The sequence below is a fragment of the Urocampus carinirostris genome, chromosome 4 (assembly GCF_059441175.1).
Source record: "Urocampus carinirostris isolate Australia breed hairy pipefish chromosome 4, RoL_Ucar_1.0, whole genome shotgun sequence".
Lineage (NCBI taxonomy): Eukaryota > Metazoa > Chordata > Actinopteri > Syngnathiformes > Syngnathidae > Urocampus > Urocampus carinirostris.
The window spans coordinates 24,354,830-24,369,501 of record NC_142352.1 but is presented as its reverse complement, the minus strand read 5'-3'; the positions used below and the strand labels follow the sequence as shown (position 1 = coordinate 24,369,501).

At 39.0% G+C, this 14,672-nt stretch overlaps 1 protein-coding gene across 1 annotated transcript in view; it reads left to right on the top strand.

The window, feature by feature from the left end:
- itfg1 (integrin alpha FG-GAP repeat containing 1) overlaps positions 1–14,672 on the top strand; it is a 188,503-nt gene that overhangs the window by 32,497 nt on the left and 141,334 nt on the right. The window contains exons 7-8 of the mRNA XM_088333947.1: positions 1,030–1,079; positions 8,320–8,401. Of these exons, the coding sequence (XP_088190073.1) occupies positions 1,030–1,079; positions 8,320–8,401 (132 nt within the window). The remainder of the gene's footprint in view (positions 1–1,029; positions 1,080–8,319; positions 8,402–14,672) is intronic.

Genomic DNA, 14,672 nt, shown 5'->3' with positions numbered 1-14,672 from the left:
AACACTTACTGAAGAACAAATAACTTTGGATTAAACGAGAGGGCAACATCATGCCTTTATCCACTTCAAACACCACTCCAAAGTAGTTTTGGGCTGAGGAAAAGCAACAAACCTCACTCCTACCTATCGTTCAAGATGCGACTGATCAACGTGCCCAAGACATATCGTCAAACCATTTTTGATACAAAACACTGTACTTACAAAGTTTGGGGTTGCAAAGCTACTCCAAGAACTAAATGAAGTTGTAAGTAGAGATAACTCAGTACAAGCATGTTTATCAAATGTGATACAAAGATGGAAGACTTAAATGGGCAGCCACCAGCCGTCGTCATCCTCATATCCAGATTGGCTGAGAACAAGTGTTGTCGGATCTATTAATTAGCTGTGCTGAACCTGGAAATCTTGTTAGACTACTTCTACAGTGCAATTCCCTTTGCATAACTTAAGGAAAATTAATTTACTTTAAAAACATGCCCACGGGCCTAACGTTGATCCAGTTTTTTGTAACCGGTGACATATGCATGGCTTCTGGCTCAAAATGAGCCGGAGGTGGTCTCATTTTGTTGTTGTGTACGAACTACCTCAAACAGAACTTTTCACTTAAGCAATCTGGATTTCTGTTTGATATATCAACATTGAATGAGAAATATGGCAAATTGAATATGAAAACCTTGACTTTATATTTATTTATTTTATTTTATTATTTATTTTATTTTATTATTTGTTAACAAGTAAGAAATGTGTACCGTGTGATGTTGTGACCTGTGTGTTTTTTTACAGATTCATTTTTTTATATATAACTCACTTTGGAACCAACTTATTTTCTGCAATTTTTCCATTGTCTGAAGTTACACAAAAAAAAAGACGCATTGTTATTGCATTGATATTATAATGATACAGTATATGTGTGTTGGCTGGATCCCTTAACCACTAGGGTCACAGTGGCACTATTTTTTGTATATATATATATATATATATATGGATTGGACGATTTGCCTCACTTAACGAGTCGTCTTTCTATCTTTTTAGATTTGTTCCTGACAATCGAAGGACCAAAGTTTGAGACCTGGATCAGTAAGGTACATTTCAAAATCCTTTTTTCAAATTCACGTCTGTCTAGCTCTGAGATGGGCAGTTTACGCCCTGCAGGTTACATACCTCCTGCTGAAAGAAAAGGAAAACAATATGTAATATAGAAAGAAATGTTTTTTTTGCAGTCCCCACCTTCATAAAAATATACTTTTCATCAAACATTTTATACCGCATTGTGTGAATGTAAATGTCCTTTTTAACATATAATTTTTAAATTGTACATTTCTTTCTGTATTTGTAACTTTTCTTATCATATGTTCATTTTATGTATCAAATATTTAGCAAAAATGCAAAAAGTTTGAGTTTTTTTACTGCATATTATCAAATTTAGTGGTTGAAAAGAGGGCATAATATATTGCCTTGCTTTAATTCTGAGTATTTCAGAACCAATTTGAAGAAATGTTTCGTTGATAAACAATTATGAAATTAAATACAACATGTATTTATAAATATCTGCATGTATATGTGAGAAACACCTTTTTTCCTCACGTATTGCCATTGTTTCGGATCAAGACTATCGCAGTGGTCGGGAACCTATACCCCTTTTCTGTAGTACATCTGGCACAGAGATGAAATACGATCCATGCAAATCTTCCTTGTGTTGTTCTATTTGTGTGAGTGTTTGTGTGTGTGTGTACATATACATATATAAATGTGTGTGTGTGTGTGTGTGTGTGTGTGTGTGTGTGTGTGTGTGTGTGTGTGTGTGTGTGTGTGTGTGTGTGTGTGTGTGTGTGTGTGTGTGTGTGTGTGTGTGTGTGTGTGTGTGTGTGTGTGTGTGTGTGTGTGTGTGTGTGTATAGATTTTTTTTTTTTTTTTCAAAGGTATCCAGTGTTACTGATCCATGATCATTTTTAGTAATCTAGGTTTAATTATCATAGCGGAACTTGCTCTGCATGACGTTTACACATTGAACCTCAGTCTACATTATCTGCTGTTTCAAGATAACACAAAAGCAATGTTGTGCTCTTCTTCACCTTCCGGTCCCTCCATGACCCTAAGGTGTTAACCCTCTGATCAGAGACGGCAACTCATAAAGCACCCGCACGTCTGTTCATTTGTGATCTGTGAAGCTTCACTGGTCTGGTGGCTTGCCGGCTGCTGCCATTGCAGGACTAGTTAATATTCCGCCAGTGCAGAGCCAGTGGAGACGGTGTGACTGTTTTGTGTGTATGTGCCTGTGTGTCTGTTGTGTGGAACCGTGCATGCGCACTATGTGTGAAGCACGCACATATATGTGCCTGTGTTAGTTTGCCCGTGTCGGACTCTCTTTGTGTGCATGTGTGTGTATGTGTCTTGTGAGTGTGAATGGGATGAGGTCCCTGCTTGAAATTCTGCAGGTTGAGGCACAAGGCGAGCAGCGGTGTATCTTATCGCTGCAAGTGGGAATGGGAGGAGGCCCAGCAACAAGAAACAGGAGGGGGTTGGAGGCGAAATTGTGACATGTCAGAGATGAAAAAGGAAAAATGAGCAAATAAACTTTAAGAGTGTTTAGAATTTTTAACCATTTTAGTGTCTATATGACCCAAGTCTTCCAAACTCTATCTATTTTACTCCCTAAGGATTTAGAACTTTGAGGATGTTCTTTAGTTTTCTTAAAATGTTTATTGTTTTTTCTTGTTTTTAATGGGGGTCATTGTTTTCAGAACTCAAAACATGTTTTAACGTTTTCTTATCAAACTGTTCAATAATTTCAAGGGATTCTTTCAATTTTGTTTGGAGTTGTTTCACGTGTATGTCGATAATAACATAGTATAATTTAATTGTTTTTAATAAAAGTTTAAGTTTTCATTTTTCTACACTTCCTATTTTCCTCAGGATTCTTTTTTTAACTGGGGGTGACTGTAAAAACAGATGACGTAACGCGGGCAAATACATTCTACATTGGAACAAACTATACAACATGGGCATATACATTGCAACATTAAACTATACATTTATACTGTCATTAATTATGAACATTCACAAAAATATAGCTAATCAAATTTACTAAGTATTTCGGCTGGCCAAACTTAAAATATCAAGGTAGATTAGGAGTCACCAACTTTTTTTCAACTAAAGACTACTTTTTATTGTTGATTAGAAAATCACAATGACCCATCACTGGTGAGCTATGTGCAGAACTTGTCTGCGGGCTACACAGGTGTTCCAAGCGGCAACATGTTGGTGACTCCTGGTGTAGAAGCTCAAGTCAGGTAATCAATAACGGATCTATTATGAAATGATTGGCTAACATTTTATTATTTTAGATTCTTGAAAATTCCCCAAATAATCAATGTGGGAAAATAAGCCCATTAGCCACCATTTGGTACATTTCAGATTAATTCAAAAATACCATGCAAGTCGATGTATTTTTTTGCAAATTATTTACTTTTTTTGGGGCTCTCATTACAAAATATTTTGTACATGGATTTTTCCAGCAATTTTCTTTATTTTGGAAAATATTAATCCGCATTTTTGTCTATGTTTTTATATTCTATTGTACAAACAAGTAACTAAATCCTTTATTGCTTTTCTTCAATAGTGTACTGAAGAATTGTTCAATTTTAGAATTATTTTATACATATATACCAGTTGCGTGCCATGACTTACTCTTCGGCCTTCACTTCATTCTGAATTAGTGATGTGTCGTTCGCTATCAAACAGGCTTAATAAGACGTTTTTTCAAGGATTTTGTGTTGTTGACTTGAAATGTGATGAGTATAAGATTCTATCAATTTTGTGAAGGTCTCTTTAACTATACCCTGCACCTTATTTAATCCTGAAGACATGATGGCTGCATCTTTATAAGCCTTTGCCACAACTTTACCCAGATATTTATTTTCCATCAAAAATCAGATGCATTGTCATCGGCTCGCTTCCCACTGGTAACATTTTGAAATCTGACAAAGCAATCCTTGACACCTGTGTCTGTGACGTAACGCACAAGCAGTGCGAGTTGCGCTGCATTACTCGCCTCTGATATTTCATCCACCATGAAAGAGAGAAACGCTGCTTAATTAATTAAGAGGTAGGCTGAAAGACAAAACATCATGCCCTGTTGCGAAAGGATTGCTTGCTTCAGTACTGTCCGATCTTTTATAAAGATATCCAGCTGTTCTCAAATAGCCCGTATTTAAAGAGGCTTTGACGGTATATCTGCATCCAAATCCATTTATTTTCTTCTTTCATCCACTGTGGATTAATAAAAACGCTATTATATCGAAACAAAATACTGTATTTACTTGTGCAGCGGGTTAACGGGTGGCTGTTGGTGTGATCGTTTTGCTGAAATACTGCCCCCTAGTTTGGGAAAGCGGTAACTTCTCTAGGCCTTCAAGCAGGCTTCTTTGAAATAATTTTTAATTTGGTTGGCTAAACCAACAGCAACATCACACCTATGTAATGCTGCAGGACGCCTTCACTAAAGATTTTTGAGCATAGCAACCAGTAATGATTGAATGTGATTAGTTAAATGCTTGAATATGAACGCACTCATCTAGAAGCAGCACAAGCAGTGGAGAAGTAATCAAAGGCAGCAGACAGACAATTTGGAATTGCTGTATTTATCATGTGTGGCTTTATTTAGACACATTAAAAAATATCAGCACCTGTCATTAATTAACAAGTATTGACGGAGAAAATATCATTTACATCACATAATTCTGATACATTTTTCAGGCAAGCAAAGAAGGCCTTCAGGCTCTCACAGCCCACCACCGATACACATGTTTCATAACTTTGATTCAAGCTACCACTACCATATACTTGTTTCCTCCGTCTGTTCTTTTCCTGTATAGCCCTCCCTGTGTTCCTATGTCATTATCTAAAAGATATCAGGAGCTGAAGAAGGACAAGGCAAAGGTCAACAAGCTATAGTGAAGAGAGGTGTTTGTTAAAGGTCAACTCCACGACGGCTGCTATAATGCTAGAGTACTCTGCTTGCCGAATGACAAAGCTGTGCACTTATTGAGCCTCTTTCAGCACGCGACACGGCAGGCGGTGCTAGCTAAATAGCACATCCGCAGAATGTTAATAAGTCGTGTTGCCTATGTTGCTTCATCCCGAATTTGAACGTTTGCCTTTGCACTGAAAATGTGCGTTTTAATGTCTCTCTATTGTGCGTCTAAGTGGATGTGGCTTTTATAGTTGTGTTTCAAAGAGACACCAATAAGATGTGTCATCCTCTCATCTGTGCACATCATATCCAATGACAGACACACGTGCCTTGACATTCATAATTTAACAGTCTGTGCCAGTAAATTACACTAGCTAAGATCTGATCTCTCATTAGTTATTAGTTAGTACATATTTTTACTCTAATTGAACATTGAAAAAAATAATAAAATTGACAACAAAAAATTCAGGGAATGCATTGTAAACCTTTTCATTTGTAGGATGCTTCACTCTTAACCCTGGTGAACTCAAGAACCCTTTTCACCTTTGGAAAATTATGACCTGTTGGTTCTCCAGGGTTTTAAGAAACATGCATGGTTTGAAGTGTTTTGAGGATATTTACATTTTGTTGTTGTTGACATTTTTTAATTTCAATTGAAAAATCTACAACAGGCTGGCAGGGAAAAGCCCTGGTCCCATCACCTTATCCGTCCTTACACCTTTCACATTATTATTTAAAAAAAAACAAAGATAATTACACTTTCTTTTTTTAGAAAGTTACATAATATATTTTTTTCCAAAATGATGATCTGTTTGAAATCACCTTAAAGGTGCAGAGAGTAATATTTAGCGCATCTTATTTTCATTAAATAATAATATGGATTACAATAATAAGCTAAAATAAATGAACTATCAATCAAACATGCATTTTTTAAATTACTGGTAGGTCGAGAATTTTAGCATTTGTTTTGCATAACATGAGCGTCACCAAAAGGCAGCTCAAATAATTGTCCGCCATATGTCTGCAGCGAATACCTACTGGACTGTCTCAGAAAATTAGAATATTGTGATAAAGTTCTTTATTTTCTGTAATGCAATTAAAAAAACAAAAATGTCATACATTCTGGATTCATTACACATCAACTGAACTATTTCAAGCCTTTTATTATTTTAATATTGCTGAATTTGGCTTACAGCTTAAGAAAACTCAAAAATCCTATCTCAAAATATTAGAATATCCTGAAAAAGTATACAAGTAGGCTATTCAACTAATCACCTGAATCATCTAATTAACTCGAAACACCTTGCGAGGGTTTCCTGAGCCTTAAAAACACTCAGCTTGGTTCAGTAAACTAAATCACTGCTGATCTGACTGCTGTCCAGAGGACCATCATTGATACCCTCCATCAGGAGGGTAAGACACAAAAAGAAATTTCTCAAAGAGCAGGCTGTTCACAGAGTGCAGTTTCAAAGCATATCCACAAAAAGTCTGTTGGAAGGGAAAAATGTGGCCGGAAACGCTGCACAACCAAGAGAGATGACCGCAGCCTTAACAAAATTGTGAAGAAGAGCCGCTTCCAGAATTTGGGGGAGCTTCAAAGACAGTGGGCTGAAGCTGGAGTCCAGGTATCAAAAGCCACAGTTCACAGACGTGTCCGGGAAATGGGCTACAATAGCCGTATTCCCATGGTCAAGCCACTTCTGAACTCAAGACAACGGAAGAAGCGTCTGACTTGGGCTATGGAGAAGAAGCACTGGACAGTTGCAGAGTGGTCCAAAGTCCTCTTTTCAGACGAAAGCAAGTTTTGCATTTCATTTGGAAGTCAAGGCGCCAGAGTCTTGAGAAAGGCTGGAGAGGAGCAAAATCCAAGTTGCTTGAAATCCAGTGTGAAGTTCCCACAGTCAGCAATGGTTTGGGGAGCCATGTCAGCTGCTGGTGTTGGTCCACTGTGTTTCATCAAGTCCAGAGTAAATGCAACTGTGTACCAAGAGATTTTAGAGCACTACATGCTTCCATCTGCTGAAAAGCTCTATGGAGATGAGGATTTCATTTTCCAGCATGATATGGCACCTGCCCACAGTGCCAAAACCACCAGTAACTGGTGCACTGACCATGGCATCACTGTCCTTGATTGGCCTGCTAATTCCCCTGACCTGAACCCCATTGAGAATTTGTGGGGTATAGTTAAGAAGAAGATGAAAGACACCAGACCTACAAATGCAAATGAGCTGAAGGCCGCTATCGAAGCATCCTGGGCATCAATAACACCTCAGCAATGCCACAGGCTGATTGCCTCCATGCCACGCCGGATTGATGCAGTAATCCGTGCAAAAGGATTCCCAACCAAGTACTGAGTGCATCAATGGACATTTTCAAATGTTTGATTTAGTTTTGCTGTTATAAAATTATTTTTTTACTTGGTCTAAGGAAGTATTCTAATATTTTGTGATAGGATTTTTGAGTTTTTTTCAGCTGTAAGCCAAAATCAGCAATATTCAAATAATAAAAGGCTTGAAATAGTTCAGTTGATGTGTAATGAATCCAGAATGTATGACATTTTTGTTTTTTTAATTGCATTACAGAAAATAAAGAACTTTATCACAATATTCTAATTTTCTGAGACAGACCAGTATAAACCTGAGAAAGGCTGGGTAAAAAATGAGAAGTAAAATGCTGCGTTTTGGTCACTTTGAGTCTTTTAGTTTGTCATCTTCCTTGTGCTATATAGCGCTCGTTTCCACAATACAGTGACTTGTAGTGATCAAATAATACACGATGCGCCTTAAACTCAGTAACAATCAATATAAAACAATCAACATATAGCTTAATATAAAATCAAATAGAAATATATTCTGTACATTGTAACTTCTCATCACACTATCACAGGGTTTGGCAATCAGCAGCTCAAGAGCAAGCCACATGCAACGCTTAATAATAATAATAATAATAATAATTTCCTTGTATTGTCATTCTGTGTAACAATGTACACAGAACGAAATGTCGATTGCACCTGACCCGTTGTAGCGAGCCGATGCAGCCGCAGCCAACAGAGGGCGCCGCCGACCACTTTTTAAGTCTTAGGAATGACTCGGCCGGGGCGCGAACCACCGACCTCCCAGTCTCAAAGCGGGCGCCTTACCATCTAGGCCTTGCCAAGTAGCTCTCTGGCTCTTTTCCAAAACGGTTTGCAAATAAAAAACATTGAAAAATGATAAAAAACATTATTTAATGAAAAAAAGAACATAAAAAATGTATACTTATTTTCTATGTCCTTGGAGTTAATGAAAAATCGTCAAAGCAAGTATTTATATTTTTGTCATTGTTCTTTTCCCTGTCCCACTCGTTGACAGGATGGCAATTTCTCACGGGCAAAAGTACTACCAGAAGACCCTCCATACCCCAATGTGGGACAATCATCCTTTGCTGATTTCGGTATGTACAACACAATATTAGCAATTGTAGAGTTGAAGTTCTTCTATGAATGTTTGCACTTTGATCAATTTGAAACACAAGTAATGTCAGAAATTTCATATTTTTGCCATGTTTCCAAACAAGTTTTCATCCCTTGCATAATAACACCTAATGTTTATGCAATAGTAAACAGAAAGCCAGGCTTGATGGAATAGCTATTCCCTTGGGGAGCTTTTATTTAGAGGCCAATTGGACACATCAAATCCTACGTCTAGTGCACGACCGAGTTTACCTCCACTGGGTCGGGGTTTGGTGTGCGAGAGGCTTCCTGGCTAAGTCCCTTAAGCCTCCTCTGCATTTGAAGCAGGCTCATCCTTTAACTTTCTCCCACCATCGCCGTTGCCAGATGGGGCTAATCTACACAATGCAAAAAACACATTTTTGGAAGGTCTTATCCCCTTTAAACAATCTTGGCCACTGTGAGTCATTGTTCGCCTCGGCTTTACACATTTACTCATCGCAAATCTCCACCAATTCACTTTTACCTTTATGCTGCTGCCTAAGCTGCCGTTTTTCTTGCGTTTGTTGGCATTACCCTGAGACAGTCACAGTTTTGTTTTGTTGATAATAAACTGCAAGGTATCATTTAACATTTTAGAAATTAGGAATAAGCAATGTATTGTTCCTGCTCACTTCCCTGGATTATTTAATAAAATGAATAAATAAGTCATAGTCCTACTACTAAGTAGTACTCAGCCGTGGTTGTCATAATTAATAAAAAAAAAATCAAAACACCAGTGAAAAGTTGCCCTGGTAATGTATTTTTACTCAAACGGAAAATTAATTGAATGCATACTTTACATGTCTACATTAATACATATACAACAATATACCAAGTAAAATTAATTAATAAAAACATTTTATTCAATTGACAATCGGCATTTTTTTTTTTCATTCAGTCAACAATTCACCTTGATAACATTAAAGCCGCATTATCAGCAAGTACTTTTATATCCATAAATAACTGTTGAAAATATCGAGATATCCAAAGAACTGTTTACTTGAACATTCTAAGTAAGTTCAAAGCAAAAGTTACGAATGTAACTATGGTTCAACGAGTCCTGTACAACTGCCAGAGGTGTCACCTTGCAGCATGTGGAGTTCAATAAATGCACACCAAAAACTAGTCACTCCATCGCATCTTTCTCATTAGGAATGTCTATAAATTCTAGTCTCATCGCAGGTGAATCCTTTAGAATCTTCTCGCGTGACAATTAGGATTCTGGGTAACAAGATGCTCTGGCAGTCGTACGGGACTTAAAAAAACGTAGTTACATTTGTAACTTTCAGTCTATTTTATCCCTATGGACTGCCACTGGTGGTGCTTTAAGCATGGAATGAATAATACAAACGTAGTTAGAAGGATCCTCAGAAATAAACCTCATTGAGAAGCCCAGGCTGGACCAAAGAGTGGCCAAGTGTTGTGGGGGAGTCCACACCAACGCTTTAGAACCTGGTAAACGTGCTAGGCGACGCCCAAGACGTTGCATCACAGATGGAAGGACACCCCCTTCAGGGCGGCCCAGGAAGTGGCAATGGCAGATCACTCCTGAAGGCAGTGGCTGGCCACGGGCGGCATAAAACGGGCAACAGTCGCCGCAACCCAGCAAACGCCAGACAAGCCGTCACAACGGACAAACGGGGATCGAATGTACAAAAACTTGCCTTTGCGACAATGTAGCTGCGCAACACACCCACGGGGCACAAGAGCCCCACCCAGGCCCCTTAGACCTGCCCGGCAGGGGTGACCCACCTGGCGGGGGAATCAAACCTTCAGGTGGTAGCAACTTACCTGGCCACATCCTGGGGAAAGCCCCCTCCCCTGGACCCCTTAAAGTGGTACCGCATGCTAGCCAAACCTTCCGGCATGCCCGTACTAGAAAAAGGTAAGCCACAACCGTGAAATGAAATTGTCTGCATTTATATAGCGCTTTCCAAGTCAACAAAGACCTCCCAAAGGTCTTTGCAATGTGCTTCACACACTCATATACCGATAGCACCGTCAGCCATGCAAGGCAACTACCTGCTTATCGGGGGCATTACGGATTCAGTGTCTTGCCCAAGGACACTTCGACATATAACACAGAGGAGCCAGGAATCATACATGCAGCCTCTTAATCCCAAGACGAGCGCTTTACCTCCTTAACTACTGCCGCCCCACGTTAATATGGGCCCAGAAGGCCGCCAAAAACATAAACAATTCCTTCCGCTATCCGTATGTTCAACGGGAATTGATTTAGGTTATTATGTATAGTATTATTATGCCAACGGTGTTCCTCTGACCTATTCTACTCTAGTCTTGTTATTTACATAATCTTTCTTTTTAAACTATTCTATATAATTACCTTGTATTGTACACTACAATATATGTTTTACTCTATTCTTTTTATTCTTTTAAATCTATTTTATCATTATTGAGTGTTCGCGTGCCATGTTTATCGTTTATACTGGCTGAATAAATAAATAAATACAAAATACAATCCAAATACAATAGCAGACAACGGGGAGCTAGACCAATAAGGTCAGAAGGTGTGTCATGAAAGAGTGATATTAACGCAGCTAAAAACTGCACGTGCCCCTGCACGTAGGCCGGAGACTTCCTTGCGCAAAGCCAGGAGCAGCTGGAGGGCGGCCTCAACACCCTAACTCACCTGCAACTAGCCAACCACAGAGGCTAGAGACGGCAGCAAAACACCTGTGACACGTGGCAAAAAAGAACTAAAACAAACAAAAGGCCATACTCTTCAACCTGAAGGGAGGCGAAGGTGAGCCTGAAACTAAGTCGGAAAGACGGCAGGTAAACATACCCAACACAGGCATCTAGGAGGCAAAAACTGCGCTGCTCCGACGATAACCACCTCCAGCATAATAGCAATAGGGATGGCAAAAACGCCGATTCCTTTAGGTGGAATATAGCGGTATGCACCCGCCACGCGAGAGGATGAAAAGGTAGTGCACCTATTACGAGACTGGAATTTATAGATATTCCCAATGAGACAGTATGAAAGAAGTAACTCATTTTTGTATGCGTTTCTCAAACTGCCCATGCCCAAAGGTGAAAGTCCATGCTTGAAGCACCACCTCTGGCAGTTGGTAAGGACCAAATAGAACAACATATTACTGTATTAGGTCCAATACTTTTTAATGAGACAAAAATGCTTATTTTGAAGAAAACTGCTGCATGTAAGAAGGAAAGGTATGTGAACGGGGAGTCATATGGACCTCAATCATCAGAAGCTTATGAAGAATGAAAGTAGGAGGCAGATATGTAAGAAGTAAATTGGATAACCAGGCCATAATACAATGGTAAGCAAAAACAGAGCCAATCATATTGGGGACAGATTGGCGTCCAAGAAAGGAAAAGGAACCAGTAAGACCTCAGACTGACAGTTTTCATACAGAGACATGGGAATGTGTTCCACTCTGATATTTAATCTATGTGTGTATAGATATGCCAGCATTTGAACAAGCTAGCCTGTTTCCCCAAAGTTCCCCCTCCGTTGGGGTTGTCCATCGATTCGATGATGACCATCTTCTTTTATTTGTGAGTCTGCTGATGTTTGAACAGTCCGATCCTGGATTGTGGTCGGAGACTCAGGTAAAAGAGGATACCTGCGCAATGACGGTTTTTAAAGTGGCGTAAGGGGTGCGCTTTCCCCAACGCCACTATCTTGATTGTAAAGAAGATGGTTCCAGTGGCAAGGGAGACCCTAGACGACCGGCATCTTTCTACAACTGCAGGCGGCTAACGGGATCCAGGTCTGTAGGAAACCGCCTCAAAGCGTGCCGCCACCAGCTTTTGGGATCACTCTTAGTCTGGACTCTACCCTTCGACCTGTTCGGCTTGGGTAACCCTACCAGGAGTACAAGACTCCCGCCGACATAGCTCTAGGGGTCATGGAGACGCGCAAAGTGCCCCACCACGATAAGGTGGTGATCCGTCCAATGCATGCAACCTGACCACCTTTCTCCCCCCATGTCGGCCTCATTCCCTTATCCCCCCTTCCACACCTCTACTCATTCCTAATTTGTCTCTCTTGTTAACCTTTCACCCCCAACAATAATACACCAAAGCACCATTTCATGTGAAAATGTTTTTTTCATCTTAGTGAAAAGTCTTCACGTTTTTCAAATTGAAAGTTCTTTAATGCATAATTTCCCTTCGGTCAACGCCACAGAGAACATTGGCGGTTGACATATAAGTCTGTCCTTTAGTTGATCCTATGTAATAAAAACAATAAAAAATGTCCCACTGTTTTATGCACCTGAATTCAATTCAGTCTAGGGAATGATTTTGTTAACTTGCGTGGCCAAAGGCTATAGAAAGATGAGTTTTGTCCTTATTTCGATGTCCAAACCACTATTTAAGTATATTTTTACATTGTGGCTTCAATGCAGGAAAATATGCATGAATGGTTCCGTACCTGCTAATACTTTGCATCATCTATTTTATAGGAGTTTGTTTCCATTTCAGAAAGAATTACAAAAATCAAAAAATCAGTCTTTTGTAGAATCCGTTTTGTTTTGTTTTTACCTAAATTTCTTTCCAAGCCAATTTTATTATGATCCACCTGAGTGGCTTTATGATTGATGCAGGAAATTCCTATACTGGCTTTAATCAAACACATCCTCTACATACAGTATACATATTATTGTATCTATATTTTATCTGTTGGCAGATGTTTAGCTTATTTTAAGTCATATGTTTTTTTTTATTATACTACAGTTTTAAAGTGTTTCTTGTAGAAGGAAAACAAGCATTCTAAAATGAGCAAAAAGATCTGCTACTTTAATTCATTTTATGATTTTTTTTTCTTAAAAAGCAAAAACATTTTTTTTTTCTTAAGCATTTGATAAAACTTAAAAGAATATTAATACAGAAAATGAATAGGTGCCATATGTTAGACAGTACTGCACATACCTTGGGAAATATGGTCAAAAGTTCAATTTCAGTTTTCTGAGCATACCTAAAATTATTCCTTGTTTTCTTTATTCCCTATTCGAAACAATTCACTTGCCTCGAAAAGTAAGATTAAAAGTGGTTACAAAAATAGTGTGCAGTGGTTAACCTGCAAAAGATATAAGTATGCCGCCAGAAAAAAATATGTGCTTGACTCTTGTTGAGTTCTCCTCGTCTTCCCTGGAACCGCAACCCCCTCACCTCTGTGCTTATCTTTTTTTGACAGCGCCCTCTGTAGAATTTGCATTCCATAGCAAGCCACAAAAACACATGCAACTGCTTAAATCCCACCCGTGATTGATCAGGAATACCGAGTGGGCATGGCTAGGGAGAAGCCGAAGGGGCTCTTGACCTGACTTGGTGAAAAAGAATCTGTGTCCCCCACTACAGACTTTGCAGAGGGTTGACACTTTCAAACCCTCATCGTGAACCTGCTTTGCTAGTGTAGGGAGTAAAACTGAGGGGAAAAGAGAGTAGTAGAATCAAGCCTAATGGTGGCAACTGTGTGCGGACATTTATTTAACATGTGTAAAACAAAACTGATATTTGGGTGCTGTAAAAGAAAAATGCTTGTTATAAATTATATTGTACAATCATGTACATCGACAAGTATAGGCTTGAATATTTGACTCTGATTTCCAGGAACCTGGGACCCTCCCTACTGTTCCCTTTTCTTGATCTTCAATCACATAGTCAGCTGGGAGGGGAGTCCAGGAGAAAATCACTTGAAAGAAAGAGGCAAAGGGCACAAAGAATGTCCAAGAGGGATTGAAATGCACACTGAAGGAGGTGCCTCAACTAGAGCAGGGAGGGGAAGTGATCGATGAGAAGATAAAAGGAGCATAGCAGGAACAATAGTGTTATGGATAAAAGATGGATGAAAGAATGTATTTATGGAGAAAAGGACAGGTTATACTGCATTTGTGCGTGTTGGGGTGTTATAGTCTGTAAACATTAGAGACAGTATAGTGAATGTTAGCGCCTGAAGGACTAAATGTCATTGTATATATTTCCACTTCTTTACTATGTCATCATTTCTCCGCATGTATATCTATCCTGACATTCTTTTGCTACGTTTAGGCTCTCGAAGAACTGGGCAATACAGCTGTGAAAATGATAAATTAACATTTTTCACTTCGGAAGGATTGATAAATTACAATCTTTTCGACACTTTATGATGCACTGGATTATGAGGGGCATGCCCAAAATATAGTATTTTGTGATCATCTTTTCATATATCAGGTGCACTGGACTATAAGGTGAATTAAACTA